Raw genomic sequence first — 18,448 nt, 5'->3', positions numbered from 1 at the left:
CACAAACTTACTGCTGACACCCTCTCCACTCTGTCGGGGGTCGCTACTTGTATAAGCTTTTAGTAGAACAGGTTCTGTTGACATCTATGTGGAATCAGCTGACGACGGCAGGGCTCCAGATGGCGACCAAAACGGTCGCCAATGCGCCTTAAAATTTGCAGATGGCGACAAGACTTTTTAGTCTTGTCGCCATTTGCGACTGTACCGCCGCGATCCTGCGCAGCCTAAGTTCTCTTCAGTAGCACACTGCACAGTGGAGAAGGAAGGAGTCCCTCCCTCTCCACTGTGACGCGGCCGCCACTACCACCAATGGGGAGATAGCAGGGAGGAGGAGGGGAGGAGCTGTCGCCACTGCGCCACCAATGAATGTAAAACATAAGTGTAGGCAGCGGTATCACAGACCCGCCACCCGGCCTCAATAACAGGGCATGCGATCCGCGGGTGCCCCAGATCGCATGCCCTGTTATTGAGGCCGGGTGCCGGGTCTGTGATACCGCTGCAGACAATTGTATAAAGGAGTTAAAGAGGACCTTTCATGGGTCCAAAGAATATGAACTTAGTAGCAGGCTGCATAGAGCGGCGCCCAGGGATCTAAGTGCACTTACTATTATTCCTGGGCGCCGCTCCGTTCGTCCGCTGTGGCCCCCGGTATTTTCAGCATTCAGAGGAAGGAGGAGGAGACGCCAGTGTCTCTCCGTCTCCATAACAGCAGCGCTGTCCAATCACAGCACAGAACTCAGAGCCAGGGAGAAAAAAAAACTCCCTGGCTATGCGCTGTGATTGGACAGTGCTGCTGTCATGGAGAAGGAGAGACACTGGCGTCTCCTCCTCCTTCCTCTGAATGTTGAAAATACCAGGGGCCACAGCGGACGAACGGAGCGGCGCCCAGGAATAATAGTAAGTGCACTTAGATCCCTGGGCGCCGCTCTATGTAGCCTGCTACTAAGTTCATATTGTTTGGACCCACAAAAGGTCCTCTTTAAACATTCATTGGTGGTGCAGTGCGCTCTCCCAAAGCCTCTTCCCCCCATCATCCCCATTATCACTGGCCACAAGTGTCCCCCCACCCCCCCATTGTTATATGGTGGCCACAGGGTCCCATCCCCTTCATTGGTGGCAGTGGCAGATTACACTGCTGGGGCTCAGATCGTTACCATGGCAGCCAGGACGCTACTGAAGCCCTGGTTGCCATGTTCAGCTCCCTGCTGCTCTGTGAACAGAGCACAGAGCAGCAGGGAGAGTGTAAGGTCCTATTCACCCTAATAGATCTCTATCAGGGTGAATAGCACAAGGGATGAAAAGATCCAGGTTCTAGTCCCTAAGGGAAGAAATGGTTATTAAATAAAAAGTTAAAAAAAAAAATAAAAAAAATACTAAAAGTTTAAATGGCCCCCTTCCCAGTTTTACATATAAAATTTACAAACAATAAAGAATAAACATATTACATATCGCCACGTCCCAAAAAGTGTGAGCTATTAAAATATTAAAAAATATTTCCGCTCGGTGAAGGCTGTAACAGAAAACAAAAACTCTAAACCACGCAATTCGCCATTTTTAGTCACCCTGTCCCCCAGAAAATGTCCCTGGATGTGAGAGGTATGTGGTGCTGTTTTCTCCTATATGTAGTGCACCTGCGTCTCATCTTCTCAAAGTCCTTTTTTTTTTAATTATATGCATTTTAAATTTGGCGACTAAAAAATGTAATTTGGCTCCTAAATTTTTTAGTTTAGGAGCCAATGGCTCCTGGTCTTTTTTTTTTGTCTGGAGCACTGGACAGTGTTAAAGGAGTGCGCTTCTTCTTGGCACTAACATCGACCTGTAAGGCTGAGTTCATACTTGATTTATTTGGTCAGTTTTGACCCCATGACTGCCCAAATAAGTGAAGTGTGCAGTGATTCTAAGGCCTCTTTCAGACGGGCGTCTCGTTTTGGCTCCGGATGCGTCCCAGGTGCATTGCAGCAAACCCGTACGAGTAGGTACGCAATTGCAGTCAGCTTTGACTGCGATTGCGTTCTGTTGTCCAGTTTTTATCGCGCGGGTGCAATGTGTTTTGCACGCGCGTGATAAAAAACTGAATGTTGTACCCAGACCCGAACTTCTTCACAGAAGTTCAGGTTTGGGTTCAAGGTTGTGTAGATTGTATTATTTTTTATAAGGGAAAATAATAGCATTCTTAATACAGAATGCATAGTACAATAGCGCTGGAGGGGTTAAAAAAAATCGATAATTTAACTCACCTTAATCCACTTGTTCGCGCAGCCGGCATCTCTTCTGTCTTCATCTGTGAGGAAAAGGACCTTTGATGACGTCACTGCGCTCATCACATGGTCCATCACATGATCCCCTCCAGCCCTATTTTACTTAGCATTCTGTATTCATAATGCTATTATTTTCCCTTATAACCATGTTGTATAGTCTCCTAGCAACCGTGCATGAAAATCGCACCGCGTCCGCACTTGCTTGCGGATGCTTGCGATTTTCATGCAGCCCCATTCACTTCTATGTGGCCTGCGTTATGTGGAAAACGCACAAAGAGGAGCATGCTGCGATTTTCACGCAATGCACAAGTGATGCGTGAAAATCACCGCTCATGTGCACAGCCCCATAGAAATGAATGGGTCCGGATTCAGTGCGGGTGCAATGCGTTCACCTCACGCATTGCACCCGCGAGGAAATCTTGCCCATCTGAAAGGGGCCTAAGAGCGACGCCTGTCATCTGCATGTCATACAGACTCACAGTATTATTTACCAGAGCAGACTCCCAATGCGTGTTACTGCAAGGCAGTGTTCTACACCACTATAAAGGCTCTCTGCAGCCAGGAAATAGCTGTTTTTTAATGCAATTCGCCACAAATAAATTCAGATGGAAGCACTTTTTTTTTACTCGGCGAACCGGCGAATCAAATTTTAAAAAAATGTGTTTATCTCTAAGGGCTCTTTCACACTTGCGTTGTTGTGTTCTGGCATAGAGTTCCGTCATCGGGGCTCTATGCCGGAAGAATCCTGATCAGGATTATCCCCATGCATTCTGAATGGAGAGAAATCCGTTCAGGATGCATCAGGATGTCTTCAGTTCCGGAACGGAATGTTTTTTGGTCTGAGAAAATACCGCAGCATGCTGCGCCTTTTGCTCCGGTCAAAAATCCTGAACACTTGCCGCAAGGCCGGATCCGGAATTAATGCCCATTGAAAGGCATTAATCCGGATCCGGCCTTAAGCTAAACGTCGTTTCGGCACATTACAGATCCGACGTTTAGCTTTTTCTGAATGGTTACCATGGCTCCCAGGACACTAAAGTCCTGGTTGCCATGGTAAAGTGTAGTGGGGAGCGGGGGAGCAGTATACTTTCTGTCCGTGCGGCTCCTGGGGCGCTTCAGAGTGACGTCAGGGCGCCCCATGCGCATGGATGACATGATTGCATGGATCACGTCATCCATGCGCATGGGGCGCTCTGACGTCATTCTGGAGCGCCCTGGGAGCCGCACGGACGGTAAGTATACTGCTCCCCCGCTCCCCACTACTACTACGGCAACCAGGACTTTAATAGCGTCCTGGGTGCCATAGTAACACTGAACGCATTTTGAAGATGGATCCGTCTTCAAATGCTTTCAGTTCACTTGCGGTGTTACGTATCCGGCGGTCACCTCCGGCAAATGGAGTACACGACGGATCCGGACAACGCAAGTGTGAAAGAGGCCTAATCTGAAGCTTCCACGAAGTACGCCACCTTCTTTTTCAATATAACCTCTGTAACGAGCCCTTCCTCGCTCTATTCTGCTCTCACGGCACTCCCTGATGTGACCACAATATCTGCTGGCTCCGCCGTTGATGATCCGGCCTCAAACGACCGCCCGTGTCGTTTTAATTCTCACAGAACTAACACCAGTCAGGCTGTATGTGAGTTCAAACTGACAAAATTCTTTATTGAATGCATCACATATATTTATAATCACAGTTGGAACACCTCTTTCAATTGGTAAATTGTAAAACCCCCTCTGATTGGCTATGCAAATGAGGTAAGCAGAGATTAGTTCAAGAGCTTGGCTGGGAGGCAGATGGGTGTGGCCATTGTCACAGAGAGAGTCAAACCATGACATTACCCCCCCTCCCGGGAAACAGTCCAACAGCCACAGTGGGACCCTCACCGGGTCAACTCGAGGATGTTGGAAAAGTAGTCTTAAGATTCCAGGTCCGTTTGCCGTGACAATCCATCCGCATTCCCGTTTTGAGGCCCTGGCCGATATTGTATGGTGAAATTGTAGGGTTGCAAAGCCAGGCTCCATCTTAGTAATCGGCCATTCTCTCCCGCCACCCGGTTTAGCCATATCAAGGGATTGTGGTCCGTCATGACGGTAAAAGAGCGTCCATAGACGTAGGGCTGCAATTTCTTTAAAGCCCAGACTAAAGCCAAACATTCTTTTTCCACGGCAGCATATCCAACTTCACGGGGTAACAACTTGCGGCTGAGATACGCCACCGGGTGCTCCTTCCCATCGTCGCCAACTTGACTTAGTACGGCTCCCAGTCCGAACATTGAGGCGTCTGTATGTACGACAAAGCGTTTGTTAGGATCGGGTGCCGTCAGTATGGGAGCTTGTGTTAGGGTGGTTTTCAACTGTTGAAATGCTGTTTCGCACTCCGGGGACCACAGGACCTGTCTAGGGAGATTCTTTTTGGTCAGGTCCGTCAGTGGTTTGGCTATGTCACTATAGTGAGGTACAAACTTTCTGTAGTACCCGGCTGTCCCTAAAAATGCAAGTACCTGGGCCTTGGTTCTGGGAACCGACCAGTTTAGGATGGCCTCGATTTTTGCAGGCTCCGGCCTCTGCTTCCCACATCCCACTCTATGTCCCAAATATTGTACCTCAGACATCCCGATATTTTATATTACACTTGTCTGGCTTCAGGGTCAGGCCTGCAACTCTGATTCTGTCTAGCACTATGCCCAGGTGTCTGAGATGCTCCTCCCATGTCTGGCTATAGATTGCGATGTCATCAAGATATGCGCATGCAAAATCCTGCAGACCACCGAGGAGTTTATCTATCATTCGTTGGAAGGTAGCCGGAGCATTTTTCATCCCGAATGGCATTACCCGGAACTGGTAAAGGCCAAACGGGGTGATGAAGGCCGACTTTGGAATGGCGGCCGCCTCCAGGGGAATCTGCCAGTAACCCTTACACAGGTCAATAGTCGTCAGATAATGTCCCTGAGCTATTTTGTCCAACAATTCGTCCACTTGGGGCATGGGGTAGGCATCTGTCACAGTACAGTCATTCAGTCGCCTATAGTCCACACAAAATCGGGTCGTGCCATCTCGTTTTGGGACTAATACTACAGGGGAAGCCCAGGGGCTTGCTGATGGTTCGATCACCCCTAACTTAAGCATCTCCCTAATCTCTGCTCTCATCCCTTCTTGCACAGCTCCAGGAATCCTATAGGCTGATTGTCTCAGGGGCTTCTGCCCGAGGGTCTCCACCTTGTGCACTGCCAAGTGAGTGTATCCAGGGAGTGTTGAGAACATCTCTTTCCGTTCCTGGAGTAATTCACTGACCTGTTCTTGTTCCTGGGGTCCTAAACCATCTCCTAACTGAACATCTTCCACCCCCCCAGAATGATTACTGATTGCAGGAAGCTCCAGCATCGGCAGGTATTCAGAGTCCCTGGTGGCAGGAGCGCATATGGCGGCTACTGCCTCAGCCCTCTCATGATAGGCCTTCATCATATTGATGTGGAATGTCCTCTTAATTCTTGTGTCTGCACAGCTGGCGACCACGTAGGTGGTGTCGCACAGCTGTTTTACCACCTGATAGGGGCCCTGCCAGGAGGCCTGTAATTTATTTTGCTTCAAGGTTTTAGTACTAGGACCTTCTGTCCGACACAAAAAGTGCGATTCCGAGCAGATCGATCATACCAAACCTTCTGCTGACTCTGGGCTGATTGCATATTCTCATGGACTAGCTCGGTAAGTTCCCGCAGTCGATCCCTGAGTTCCAAGACGTAACTAAGGATGGGGAGGCCTTCAGGATCCTCTCCCCCTTCCCACTGGGCCCTCACTAAGTCTAAGGGTCCCCTAACCCTTCGCCCATACAACAGCTCAAATGGTGAAAACCCTGTGGACTCTTGAGGTACCTCCCTGTATGCGAACAGTAGGTGGGGAAGATATTTTTCCCAATCCTTCCTACTCTCCACGAAGGCCCGAAGTAGCTGTTTTAGGGTCCCGTTAAATCTCTCGCACAGCCCGTTCGTTTGGGGGTGGTAGGGTGCACTCTGGAGGGTTTTAATATCACAGAGGCGCCAGAGCTGCTGGGTCAGCTATGCGGTGAACTGATTTCCTTGATCAGACAATATCTCCTGGGGAAATCCTACCCTAGTAAACACCCGCAGTAAGGCATCAGCTACCGTGTCAGCCTGGATATTGGATAGGGGAATAGCTTCCGGGTAGCGGGTGGCGTAATCCACCACTGTAAGAATATACTTCTTCCCAGTAGCACTGGGCCAATAATGTCTACTGCTATCCGGCTAAAGGGTTCCCTAATTATCGGCATGGGGTGCAGAGAGGCTTTTGGATGATCCCCCGCCTTTCCTACTCTCTGGCAAGTCTCACAGGTCCGGCAGTATTCTCGTACCTCTGCATGTAACCTAGGCCAGAAGAAAGCACGAGACAACCGACTCCGGGTCTTAGCTATCCCTAAATGTCCGGCCAAGGGGATGTCGTGAGCCAGCCTCAATAGCTCCTGTCTGTACTTCTGGGGTACGACTAGCTGTTTGTGGGGGCCCTCGCGTTTCCCGTTGCCCACCCCTTCAGTGTAAGGATAAAGAAGCCCTCCCTCCCACTCTATTCTGTCTTCCCCTAACCCCCCTGGATCCTTGCCCGCCCTGTCCCGATAGCACGCTAAAGTAGGGTCTTTCCGGGTTTCTTGCCTAACGTCAGAAGGAGAATCCCAGGACATGGGGTTGTCAAGTCGGGGTAACGTGGGAGGATTTGGTCTTACCTGGGTCCCCATAGGAGTGGAGTTGCCTTGTAGGTGGCTTTGTTGTCGGGTGGTCACGGCCATGGCGGTCTCTGGTGCAAATGAAGAAGTCAAATGCCCCAAGTCGTTTCCCAAAAGTACTTCTGCGGGTAACTCAGGGAGTATCCCTACTCTCACTTGTCGCTTCCCTGAGCCCCAATCCAGGTGAACTCTGGCGGTGGATAAACGCAGCACCTTGCCCCCTGCTACCCTGACTGCCACAGTCTGGCTGGTTCGGGCCGACTGAGGAACCATGTGAGGCTGAATAAGGGTAATCGTAGACCCGGAATCACGAAGTCCCTGGGCCGGCTGCCCATTAACCCATACCGCCTGACGATGGTGCTGCCGATTATCTTCAGCTGCGGCCTGGACGGGATCCGCCTCAAACAGCTCACCAAACTCTTCCTGAACATCTAGCGGGTTGGCCTCGTTCTGGAGGCAATAATTTGCTGACCTGGATAACTGGGCAGTCTCTTTGTACCTCGGGGATCGGTTAGGGCAATAACGCTGCAGATGACCCGTTTGATTACATGTATAGCACTTAGGCCCGGTAGAAGATTTTGATTGGGCTAAGGGTCTAGAGGCAGCCCACTGAGATACTGGAGTTGGGCTCGAGGTCGGTACACTGGGCCGCGGGAGTGAATAGCGCTGGCCTCCAATGGATCTCCGAGAGTCCAGATATTCATCGGCCAAAGTAGCTGCTTGCTGTACCGTCTGTGGCCGCTTATCTCGCACCCAATCCCGTACTATCGGAGGGGTGTGGTCAAAGAACTGCTCTAAGAGAACTAGCTGGGTGATGTCCTCTATGGTATAAGCATGGCTTCCCTGGAACCAGCCCTTGAGGTTCCGCTGCAGACGATGTGCCCACTCCACGTAGGTTAGGTTGCCTTGTTTCCGGGATTCTCGAAACTTAATCCGGATGGCTTCAGGGGTAATGGCAAATCGGGCTAGCAGGGCTTCTTTTACCCGGTCATAATCCATGGCGTCCTCATCCTCCATGGCCCGATACGCATCCGCAGCTTTGCCAGTTAGGTTACTCGCCAGTAAGGCGACCCGATCTTGAGACGCCACTTTATGTATTTGGCACAGTCTCTCAAAGTCCTGGAGGAACTCTTCTATTTCCTCCTCTCCTTCCTTAAATAATTTGAATGCGCGAAAGGGCAACTTACGGACAGGTGCTGTATCTCTAGGTGCTGTCTCTGATCGCCGTATTTCCGCCATTCTCCACTCATGTTGTCGCTCCAATTCTCTCTCTTGTCGCTCTAGTTCTTTCTCTTGCCGCTCATCCTGCAGCTGGATGTCTCTGATGGCATTCTGTATGGCGGTCTCGGATGGGTTGGCACCATATAATGTCAACCGTTCTCTAACTCGTTGCTGAAACAAGGCTTCCACGGACCGAGGTCCAGCATCACCATCCCTCTGATCCATCTCAGCTAACTCACTGATCAAGGTGGCCTTGTTCTTTGTCCCAGCGATCCCTCCTTGGCTCTCAAGTAAATCTTTCAGCGTGTCTCTCCTGCAGGCTGCGTAGCTGGTCATTCCTAGTTGTGATTTGGAGTGTGGGGGATTGGGTCAACACAACCCGTATGAAGGTGCATATCACTATGGCGAAATACATATACAAACGGAAAATGCAAATGTGATCGCACACTACATCCAGCACTCTGCCCTGCCTCCATGCTGGATGAGACATTGGTGTACATTTTGGCCAAAGCGTAATAAGCCACTCACCGCGTCAAGGTCGTCTCATTTGAGTGGTCCCTAACACTAGTTCCTACCTGTGATTTGGAGTGTCCCAGTAACTGGAGAGCCAATCCCACCGCTGCCACCAATGTAACGAGCCCCTCCTCACTCTATTCTGCTCTCACGGCACTCCCTGATGTGACCACAATATCTGCTGGCTCCGCCGTTGATGATCCGGCCTCAAACGACCGCTCGTGTCGTTTTAATTCTCACAGAACTAACACCAGTCAGGCTGTATGTGAGTTCAAACTGACAAAATTCTTTATTGAATGCATCACATATATTTATAATCACAGTTGGAACACCTCTTTCAATTGGTAAATTGTAAAACCCCCTCTGATTGGCTATGCAAATGAGGTAAGCAGAGATTAGTTCAAGAGCTTGGCTGGGAGGCAGATGGGTGTGGCCATTGTCACAGAGAGAGTCAAACCATGACAACCTCAATTGACTTTTTCTGAATTATCTGATTCTTGATACCCTGTACCACCAATACATGCGTCCTCTATGTAGATTTACGTACTTATTTCTTATATGTTTTTGTAATGTGTATTGTACAGCACTGTTGTATGTATAGTATTTCACATTGTAGCCTGATGAACCATTGTCTAATGGGGAAACATGATGGGACTTTGGAGTAGGGTACTACATTTCTGTAGATTTACTATAAGTACTCACCCAGTCACCATATTACTTGTACTTATTGTGGTTTATACATTAAATGTATATTAAATGTCTTTGGTTTTACAACTGACTAGTGGTGCCTCTGTATGTTTTTCCACTAGTCGGGGCTTCCTACTCTAGGGACCCCTATCACTGTTTTATTATTATTTCTTGTTGTAGTTGTCATCATTACATTAAGAATTATATGCAGTTTACTTCCTTTGGAGATAAGTGATCTGTTATTTTGTAAGAGCTATGATCATGATCAGTGATTTATGTTATCACTGTTTATAGTATAAGGGACAGGGGAGAACACAGGAGAGGTGCAAACTGATTATCTATCACCACTGGAATACACTGCTAATCACTAATCATAGTATAAGTACAGGAGAGGTGATAACTAATTATCTATCATCACTAGAACACCCTGCTCAATACTGTTTATAGTATAAGGCCAGGAGAGAACACAGGAGAGGTGAGAACTGATTATTTATCACCACAAGAACATCCTGCTTATCACTGATTATAGCATAAGGACAGGGGAGTACACAGGAGAGGTGAGGAGAGAACTGATTGTCTATTACCACTAGAACCCCCTGCTCATCACTGTTTATAGTATAAGGACAGGAGAGAACACAGGAGAGGTAAGAGATTTATATCACCACTATAACACCCTGCTTATTATTGATTTTGATATATAAGGGCCTTAGATGGATAGAACATAAAATATATTTATGATTAACATTTCTAAATGTTTCTAAATTTATATGAAAGTTAATAAGTTAATTACACAATATTAATACCAGGTAATATTTTTTAAGCTGGAGTCGGTACATGTCTGCTGACTCTGACTCCACTTAAAACTAGCTTCGACTCCAACTCCATGACTGTGACTCCAACTCCACAGCCTACTGACCACCACTTATGCTGCAGTAGCTGTGCCCAAACACTAGAGGGAACCCCTTTTCATACCTCTTGATGATTTGAAATGAAGTTCTTTATTTCTTCTTCCTTATCCATAATCATTATTTTCAGATCAGAGATGCTTTCTGCAAATTCATCTGCCATTGTTCTCAGAACATGTGTTTTCTCTGTAATCCGATTCTTTTCCAAAGCCTCTCTCGTAGCCCTGTAAAAATACTTCCATATTGAAGACAGACATTGTTGATTGGCTTTCCCCATGATACCGCTAGAGCCAACAAGGAAATTATAAGGAGCCAGCAGAAGGACATTCCTATCCACATTTGTTATGTTGAAAGGGTTTTCCAGGCATCTGATAGTGATGACCTATACTAAGGATAGGTCATTAATATCTGATTGGTGAGGTTCCGAGCTCCACACCCCCACTGATCAACTGTTCCCTTTAGCCTCTGATGCTGGAACTAGCACTGTGAATGGAACAGGAAGCACAACTCTGTTCAAAGTGTAGTGGCCGTACTGGATTACTGCAGTTTAGCTTCCATTCAATTCAAAGGTATCTGAGCTGCAGTACCCAGCACAACCACTACACTTTGAATGGAGCTGTGCTTCCTGTTCCATTAAGGGCTCATGCACACAAACATATTTTTTTTGCGGACCGTATGCGGAACCATTCATTTTAATGGGTCTGCAACAAAAATGGAAGTTACTCCGTGTGCATTCCGTTTCCATATGTATGTCCGTATATCCGTTCCGCAAAAAAATAGAACATGTCCTATTATTGTCCGCATTACAGACAAGGATAGGACTGTTCTATTAGAGGCCAGCTGTTCCGTTGTGAAAAAAGCGGAATGCACACGGACGTCATCTGTATTTTTTGCGAATCCGTTTTTTGTGAACCGCAAAATACACATGGTCTTGTGCATGAACCCTAAGAGTTCTAGTTTTCAGCATCAGTGGCTGAAGGAAACAGTTGATCAGAGGGGTTCGGGGTGTCTGACCCTCACCAACTGGATATTAATGACCTATCCTGAGGATAGATCATCAAAATCAGGAGCCTGGAAAACTCCTTTAATAAAGAACTGTCTATTTGTGAGAAGAAAACAACTAGCTCTATCTCTGTGTGATCATTTGTCTTTCATTATTAGCCAGTTTATGTCTCTGATCTCTTCCTCTTTTAAGCTGGGCTTAGAAATTTGTTATAGTGGCCATTTCTGAAGCTATAGATCTTGTGTAGTCACAGAGTCACCCAGGCTTCCTAGCAATGCATTGTCTCGACTCTCTGCCCCACCTTTCTTTTCCTGTCTCTGTACACATGGCTTTGTGTGATCTATGGCACTGACAGCCTGTGAGTGAAAAGCTAGCAACCCCAAGCTGTTCAGGACAGTATCCTGAAGGATATATCGGTCATAACAATGTCTATAAATCATGCAGATGAGTTTCACTGTTTTGCACAATACGTATTGTAGACGCCACTCTAATTATATTCATTAGCTGTTGCAAAAATGTCTAGTCACTTTCTTGTTTAGGAAATATAATGGTATACCTTTGTTTAAGCCGGGCAAGATCCGTGCTGCATTTGTCAATTTCCAAAGATGTTTTTGCATTTTCCATGACCATTTTATGGATCTGTGGATAGAACATTATATGATGACGTGCTGACGTGCTGTGCACAGTTATTAGTTTAATTTACATTACATTGTGATTGTTGATACCGTCTATTTTATCGGAGAGCCATATCTGTATTAATATTTTCTAGATGTCTGAGTGTCTTCTGATTCTTATTTGCTTATATTGATCTATTGCATACCATAGGCTTTATTCACACAGTCAGTGTTTGTTCAGTGATTTCCATCAGTGATTGTGAGCCAAAACCAGGAGATAAGGTATAATGGAAAGATCTGCTCCTGTTCGGTGTTTAGACCCGCACCTGGTTTTGACTCACAATCACTGATGGAAATCACTGACCAAAACACTGATGTGTGAATAAGGCCTTAGGCTACATGCACACGACAGGGAAAAACGGAGATGTGATGTGCAGTGTACTCAAGTTGTGCGTAGTAGGTGTTTCTGGGTGTAGTAGTGCAATATACACTAACCTGGTACAGCTGACTCTCTGCAAGGGCAGGTATAGGTAGGAATAGTTCGTGACGCCAGTGCCAAGTAAACGGTGGCACGCCGTTTGCGGATGCAGGAATAATTTGAGGAAACGTGGTGTTAAAACAGAACTTCAACTTTAGTAGTTTGCAGGCAGAGACAATATTGGAAACGCAGTTCCTCAGCATACAGTCGATTTTGCAATTCGGTCGATGCAGGCAATTCAGTACAGCAGGGTAATTACAGAGTGTTGAACACAGGATTTGCAGCAAAGGAGCTTGCACTCTAACTCTGTCTGATCTTGGAATGTAGCAATTCTTCACCAAGGCCCATTAACCTAAGTCTGGCTTTATATCCTTGATTATGGCTTAAATAAGTACCTCCTCTGTTTCTCTCAGTACCTCTGGCTCCTCTGATATTTGCCTCAGTCTCTCCTAGCTTCTGAATGGTTCCTCAGGCCCTTAGGCTATGATGTTCCCGCTTCTGCATATGGGTATTCAGGAGGGAATCTTCTCCTGAACAGCAGGCTTCAGGCCTGGACTTGTCTCAGACATTGTCTAAACTCCAACTGTAGTTTACAGACACTAGACTCCGTCTGCCTTGCACTTCCCTGACTGGCCTTATATAAACTAGGGCTCCCTAGCTCCCTCTATGGACTAGAAGTTGTAATTACACCCCTAGCAGGCCTGTGCATGCAAGTTTCAGTGACAGGGAAATACACACATTACATTACATTTTATAAAACTGACATACAACAACTCCCCAATATTAAGGAGGGACGACAGCACACCAAGTGACCTTTGGTAGTAACGGGTATTACAACTCCCGTATACTACATACCCCACTGCTTTAAGCTGAGTACGCCCTCGTACTCCATCATGGGTCGCCCAACTGGAATCTCTACCTGAAATAGAAAAAGAGACATGCAGGCATACATACATGTAATTCAACTGCATTTACATCAGGTCCAATTGGCAAAGGTGCAGGGCAGTGACAAGGGGCGTCGTTCTCTTCTCTCAGGATAATGAATGGAACGGGGGCGCTGACCTGGCACAGCGTAACATTAGAACCAGGATAGTCCATGACAATGAATAAGTCCATGATAAAACAGTAGAAAACGGTATAAAAGTTCTTGGAGGCTCAAATAACAAACATGAGTCCGTACCCAGGTTATTTCTTATTAAATCACAGAGGCTCTCATGCGGTGGAGTCCATCTCTGGGCACAATACTTTTAAAAGAGTAGAATCTCGGAGGCTCAGGTACCTTTTGAGTCTGTCTCCGGGCACGGTTCCTTAGTAACAGGTTGCACAATAAAATGACAGCAGGAAAAGTGCTGTAAAACCCCTGATCAACCTGAAAAGGGGGTGAAGGGTAAAAGGTGCAACAAAGGAACAGGCCACAACTTGACGTGGGATACCAAAAGCAGGCAGGAGGTCCTGGAAACAAACGTGGCCTTGCTGACTTTGTAATTTCAGTGGTCAACACCTACCACTGAGCCGTGGACAAACTGGCAGCTGCAACAAAGGGCCAGCAACATAGGACTCCTGTCCTGGAAGGGTTAACATCACCTTCTGAAGAAATGAATCAAGGGCCTAGCAGGCTGACTACAGTGGCACATTGTAGCTACTTGGCTCTGCAGGGAGGTATCTTCCGTAGTATTCCTCTACAGGAGGATGGGCCCACATGACTGTATCAGGGGGTAGCTGCAGGGTAAAGGGGCCCCTAATAGGTATTGGCCCCATAGGCCTAGGGGTGAACCCTCTGGTGGGCCGTGCCGGCCCTGGCATAATCACTGCAGGGTGTGACATACTTGGTACCGCCGCAGCAAGCGGTCCGGTGCTCTGGGTGCAGCAATTCACAGCAATCGCGGGTCCGGTCTGGGGCACTGACGGAGCGGTGACAACAGAAGGCGGTCGGCGGGTGGTGACAGGCACCCTTACCTCATCCTTCCTCGGCGGCGTCTGGATCCTGGCGGTGTAGGTCTTACGCAACTCCCGCAACTTCTCCTCCAGCCGGACGATCTGCTCACCGATACTCTCGGTGTCGGAGTCGCTGTTCTCTGCTGGCGCCGCCGGCGCAGGTACAGTCACCGCTGATGCAGACTCGGCCTCTTCAGGTCCTGGACTTGCCTCTGGTCTCCGTCCCATCCGGATGTTCTGGAAGGTAGCACTCAGTCCTTTTTGCTGCTCCAGCTCAGATAGTGTCTTCTCCCGACGTGGCAGCTCGGGGGAAGGGTAGGGGCTCACCGATTTCTCCAACACGGTTGGCTGCCAGAAGACGTTCGGCCCGATGAAGGAGCTCCGCTCCTGAAAGGCGTGATGGGCCGGCTCTGGAGAGCGTTCCGGTTCTCGCTCGCAGCCAGAGTGGTCTTCTTCTTCTGCCTCCCAATCCTCAGGTCCTCGCTTCGGACGGGTCACAGCAGTCGCATAGGGGCCTCGCAGGCCCTCGGCAGGGGTGTACTCCACTTCCTCTCCCTCGCGGAGGCTGTGCTGGTACGAAGGGAGGTAGTCTCTCTTGACAGACCTTCGATTGACATAGAGGTCTCTGCCAGTAAGATAGTCCTGAATAAACCCGTAGCCACGGGATTTGTCAAACGACAGCACCACTCCCTTTCTCCTTTCCAGGCGGGGTTGGGTGTGCGTATGTCTTTCATGTATGGTCTTAGTTAGCTCCTCATACACGATCTTTGTCTGGGTATTTCGCTTGATAGCGGCCTCCCGAATCTCCGCCATCAGGGAAGACCATTTAAACGATGGCTGAAAAAAGTCCCTCCATGAGCCATAGTAGGGCTCGGGTTCTTTCTCCCTGGTGCGGCAGGCAGGTTGCTCCGGTCCCGGAGCGTAGGCCGGTGGAGCCTCCTCTGGCTCTACACCGGTGTCGGTCATTTTTCCAATCATAGGTGCGGACGCTGCAGCAACACTCTGCTCACAATCCAACATGCTCGATCCTACTGAGGAGAGCGATAGGGACGCGTCAATTAAAGTAGTCAGCTCCTCCCATTGCACTGGGAGGCCACCCCCCAGGTATCTCAATATAGGGAAGGCGGTGTCCATGCTGGCAGACATGCAAATGTCCAGATAAGCCGTGGCGCCTGCCCTTGACCTTCTTCCCGCTTTTTCTTCATAAAGGCGCCAATTTTTCCCGCCTTTTCGGGATGAAGGTGACGCAGCAGTAAATTCAGCCAGCTCAGCGGCCATCTTTAGGTACAAACGCTGTCTATTCACTGACTGCAAGCAGGAATGTTTAAAGTCCACAAAACCACACTCCAATGCGGCGATTTTCTTCCTCTGGGTAGCGCAACCCTGCACAGCGCTTTTTAGAGGTTTTTGGAACACTTTGGGTACGATTTTCAGTCCACAAAGTCCACTTTCATTAAACAGGAAAATTGTCACTTTGGTCACAGGGCACTTGTATAAGGCACAAAGTTCACGCTTCTTGCCCTAGAAAGCGTGCGTATCCTGTTCGTGACAGCCAAAAGAGAGGTGCAGTGTACTCAAGTTGTGCGTAGTAGGTGTTTCTGGGTGTAGTAGTGCAATATACACTAACCTGGTACAGCTGACTCTCTGCAAGGGCAGGTATAGGTAGGAATAGTTCGTGACGCCAGTGCCAAGTAAACGGTGGCACGCCGTTTGCGGATGCAGGAATAATTTGAGGAAACGTGGTGTTAAAACAGAACTTCAACTTTAGTAGTTTGCAGGCAGAGACAATATTGGAAACGCAGTTCCTCAGCATACAGTCGATTTTGCAATTCGGTCGATGCAGGCAATTCAGTACAGCAGGGTAATTACAGAGTGTTGAACACAGGATTTGCAGCAAAGGAGCTTGCACTCTAACTCTGTCTGATCTTGGAATGTAGCAATTCTTCACCAAGGCCCATTAACCTAAGTCTGGCTTTATATCCTTGATTATGGCTTAAATAAGTACCTCCTCTGTTTCTCTCAGTACCTCTGGCTCCTCTGATATTTGCCTCAGTCTCTCCTAGCTTCTGAATGGTTCCTCAGGCCCTTAGGCTATGATGTTCCCGCTTCTGCATATGGGTATTCAGGAGGGAATCTTCTCCTGAACAGCAGGCTTCAGGCCTGGACTTGTCTCAGACATTGTCTAAACTCCAACTGTAGTTTACAGACACTAGACTCCGTCTGCCTTGCACTTCCCTGACTGGCCTTATATAAACTAGGGCTCCCTAGCTCCCTCTATGGACTAGAAGTTGTAATTACACCCCTAGCAGGCCTGTGCATGCAAGTTTCAGTGACAGGGAAATACACACATTACATTACATTTTATAAAACTGACATACAACAACTCCCCAATATTAAGGAGGGACGACAGCACACCAAGTGACCTTTGGTAGTAACGGGTATTACAACTCCCGTATACTACAGATGAAGTTATTTTTAGTGGCCATCACAAGTCTGTTTTAAGATCAATGGTAGTCTATGGGGTTATTCACCCCCATTATTGGCAGCTTTTTTGACGGCCAGTGAATAACAAACATCGAAAAATAGAACATGCTCTATCTTGTCCGTTTTTCACTGACCGACTGCCTCCATACAATTGAATGGGTTAGTTTTTAATGTCCATCTCTCAGAAAGGCATCCGTGAAGCAAAGTCCATTAAAAATTGACAGTTTTGTTTTTAACTGACTTTTTATTCACGTGTACATGTAGCCTTACTCTGGCTAGTGCTGCAGCGGGGTGGCAATACCTCTATAATCCACAATTCATGTTTGCTATTGTTTTTACTATACATGTCTTTCATATATTGGTTGTTTGGTGCTAATAAAGTATTTAATACTGTATTTTGTGTAGCACGCCTTATCTTGCTGAATACATAGCTGTGCCCACCCTCTAACCTCTTATACCATAACAATTCTTTTGTAAGGCATAGTGGTTCTTAGATGTAATGTCCTTGGCATGCCAGCCAACCTAGTGGGGAGCCTCAATCACCAAGAATGGTATGGAGCTACATGGCCTTTTGCCCAGAACAGCAGTGGAATCCACTAGGACAATTGTGCCGTATTTCTATCAAGGAAATTGTGTCAAGACTGTTTAAAGGACATCCCTTCCCACCAAGAGTTGTCACTGCCAGCATCTGAGCCTAGTGTTATTCGGACTGACAGCATAGGCATTGCTGCCAATACAAGTAGAAGGCTGGTATGGTGCTAAGGGTACTTAGTGGAACAGCTGACAGTCACTGAAAATCAGGAACCTGCAAAAAGAACTCTTAAAGGGGTCATCCCATGACTAATATAAAAAAATGAAAATAAGACATCATATAACACATGATAGTTTCTTTCTAATAAAGCTAGTACCAGCCCTTTACCTCACATGGATCCAAAGATCTCCACATTCATTTCTCTGCTAGATTTATATCAAGCTGGAAGCTCATGGGGAGTGTCTTCTCTACTGCAGCTCAGGGGGCGTGTCCATGCTCTCCCTATCACAGCTCAGGAGGCAGTTGAAAGATGAAATTGAGCATGTGCGGCCATCTCAGTGAGCCGGACAAAGAAATAAGAAATTAAGTGGCGCTAAACAGATACATTTTATGGAATAACTCAGTGGCTATCCAAAATTTTTAATTACATGCAATTACAAAAGTATTCAGATCCAGGTGCTGGTTTGAAAACTGTAGAATATTTTTTATGGGACAACCCCTTTAAGGAGGTGCTGCTCAAAAGACCACAACATCCCTGTAGCATAAAAATGGACAGTAGTCAAAGAACTGCCCTGTCGTTAAAGACTGGATTGGCACTTGTATTGTAATGTCATTAGACTGTATGTGTCACAACCAGACAGCTGAGAAGCTCTGACAGAAGCCTTTCAGAACCTCCTCCTTGAGTTTTCTTTGTTTTGGTTTCAGTTCCTCATCTCGTTAGCCTCTCTCAGCTGTCATGCAGTTGGACTGATTGCTTCCCTTTAAATTCCTCCCCATAATGCAGTAGTGTGCGGCTTATACAACTTCCTGGAGTGTGTGTGCATGCTGTTCCTATATCCCAGTCTTCTGCAAGATAAGTGCTGT

The 18,448-nt window shown here is 47.4% G+C and overlaps 1 protein-coding gene across 2 annotated transcripts in view; it reads right to left on the bottom strand.

Moving 5' to 3' along the window:
• The window catches only part of KRT222 (keratin 222), a 90,748-nt gene that overhangs the window by 29,590 nt on the left and 42,710 nt on the right, over nucleotides 1-18,448 (bottom strand). For both annotated transcript variants that reach the window (XM_040437381.1, XM_040437382.1), the window contains 2 exons: nucleotides 11,879-11,961; nucleotides 10,387-10,543 (listed from right to left, as the gene is read on the bottom strand). In XM_040437381.1, the coding sequence (XP_040293315.1) occupies nucleotides 10,387-10,543; nucleotides 11,879-11,961 (240 nt within the window). The remainder of the gene's footprint in view (nucleotides 1-10,386; nucleotides 10,544-11,878; nucleotides 11,962-18,448) is intronic.

This window comes from Bufo bufo, chromosome 6 (genome assembly GCF_905171765.1).
Source record: "Bufo bufo chromosome 6, aBufBuf1.1, whole genome shotgun sequence".
Taxonomy (NCBI): domain Eukaryota; kingdom Metazoa; phylum Chordata; class Amphibia; order Anura; family Bufonidae; genus Bufo; species Bufo bufo.
Note: the sequence above shows the minus strand (reverse complement) of the source record. Positions and strands in the feature narration are given on the sequence as shown.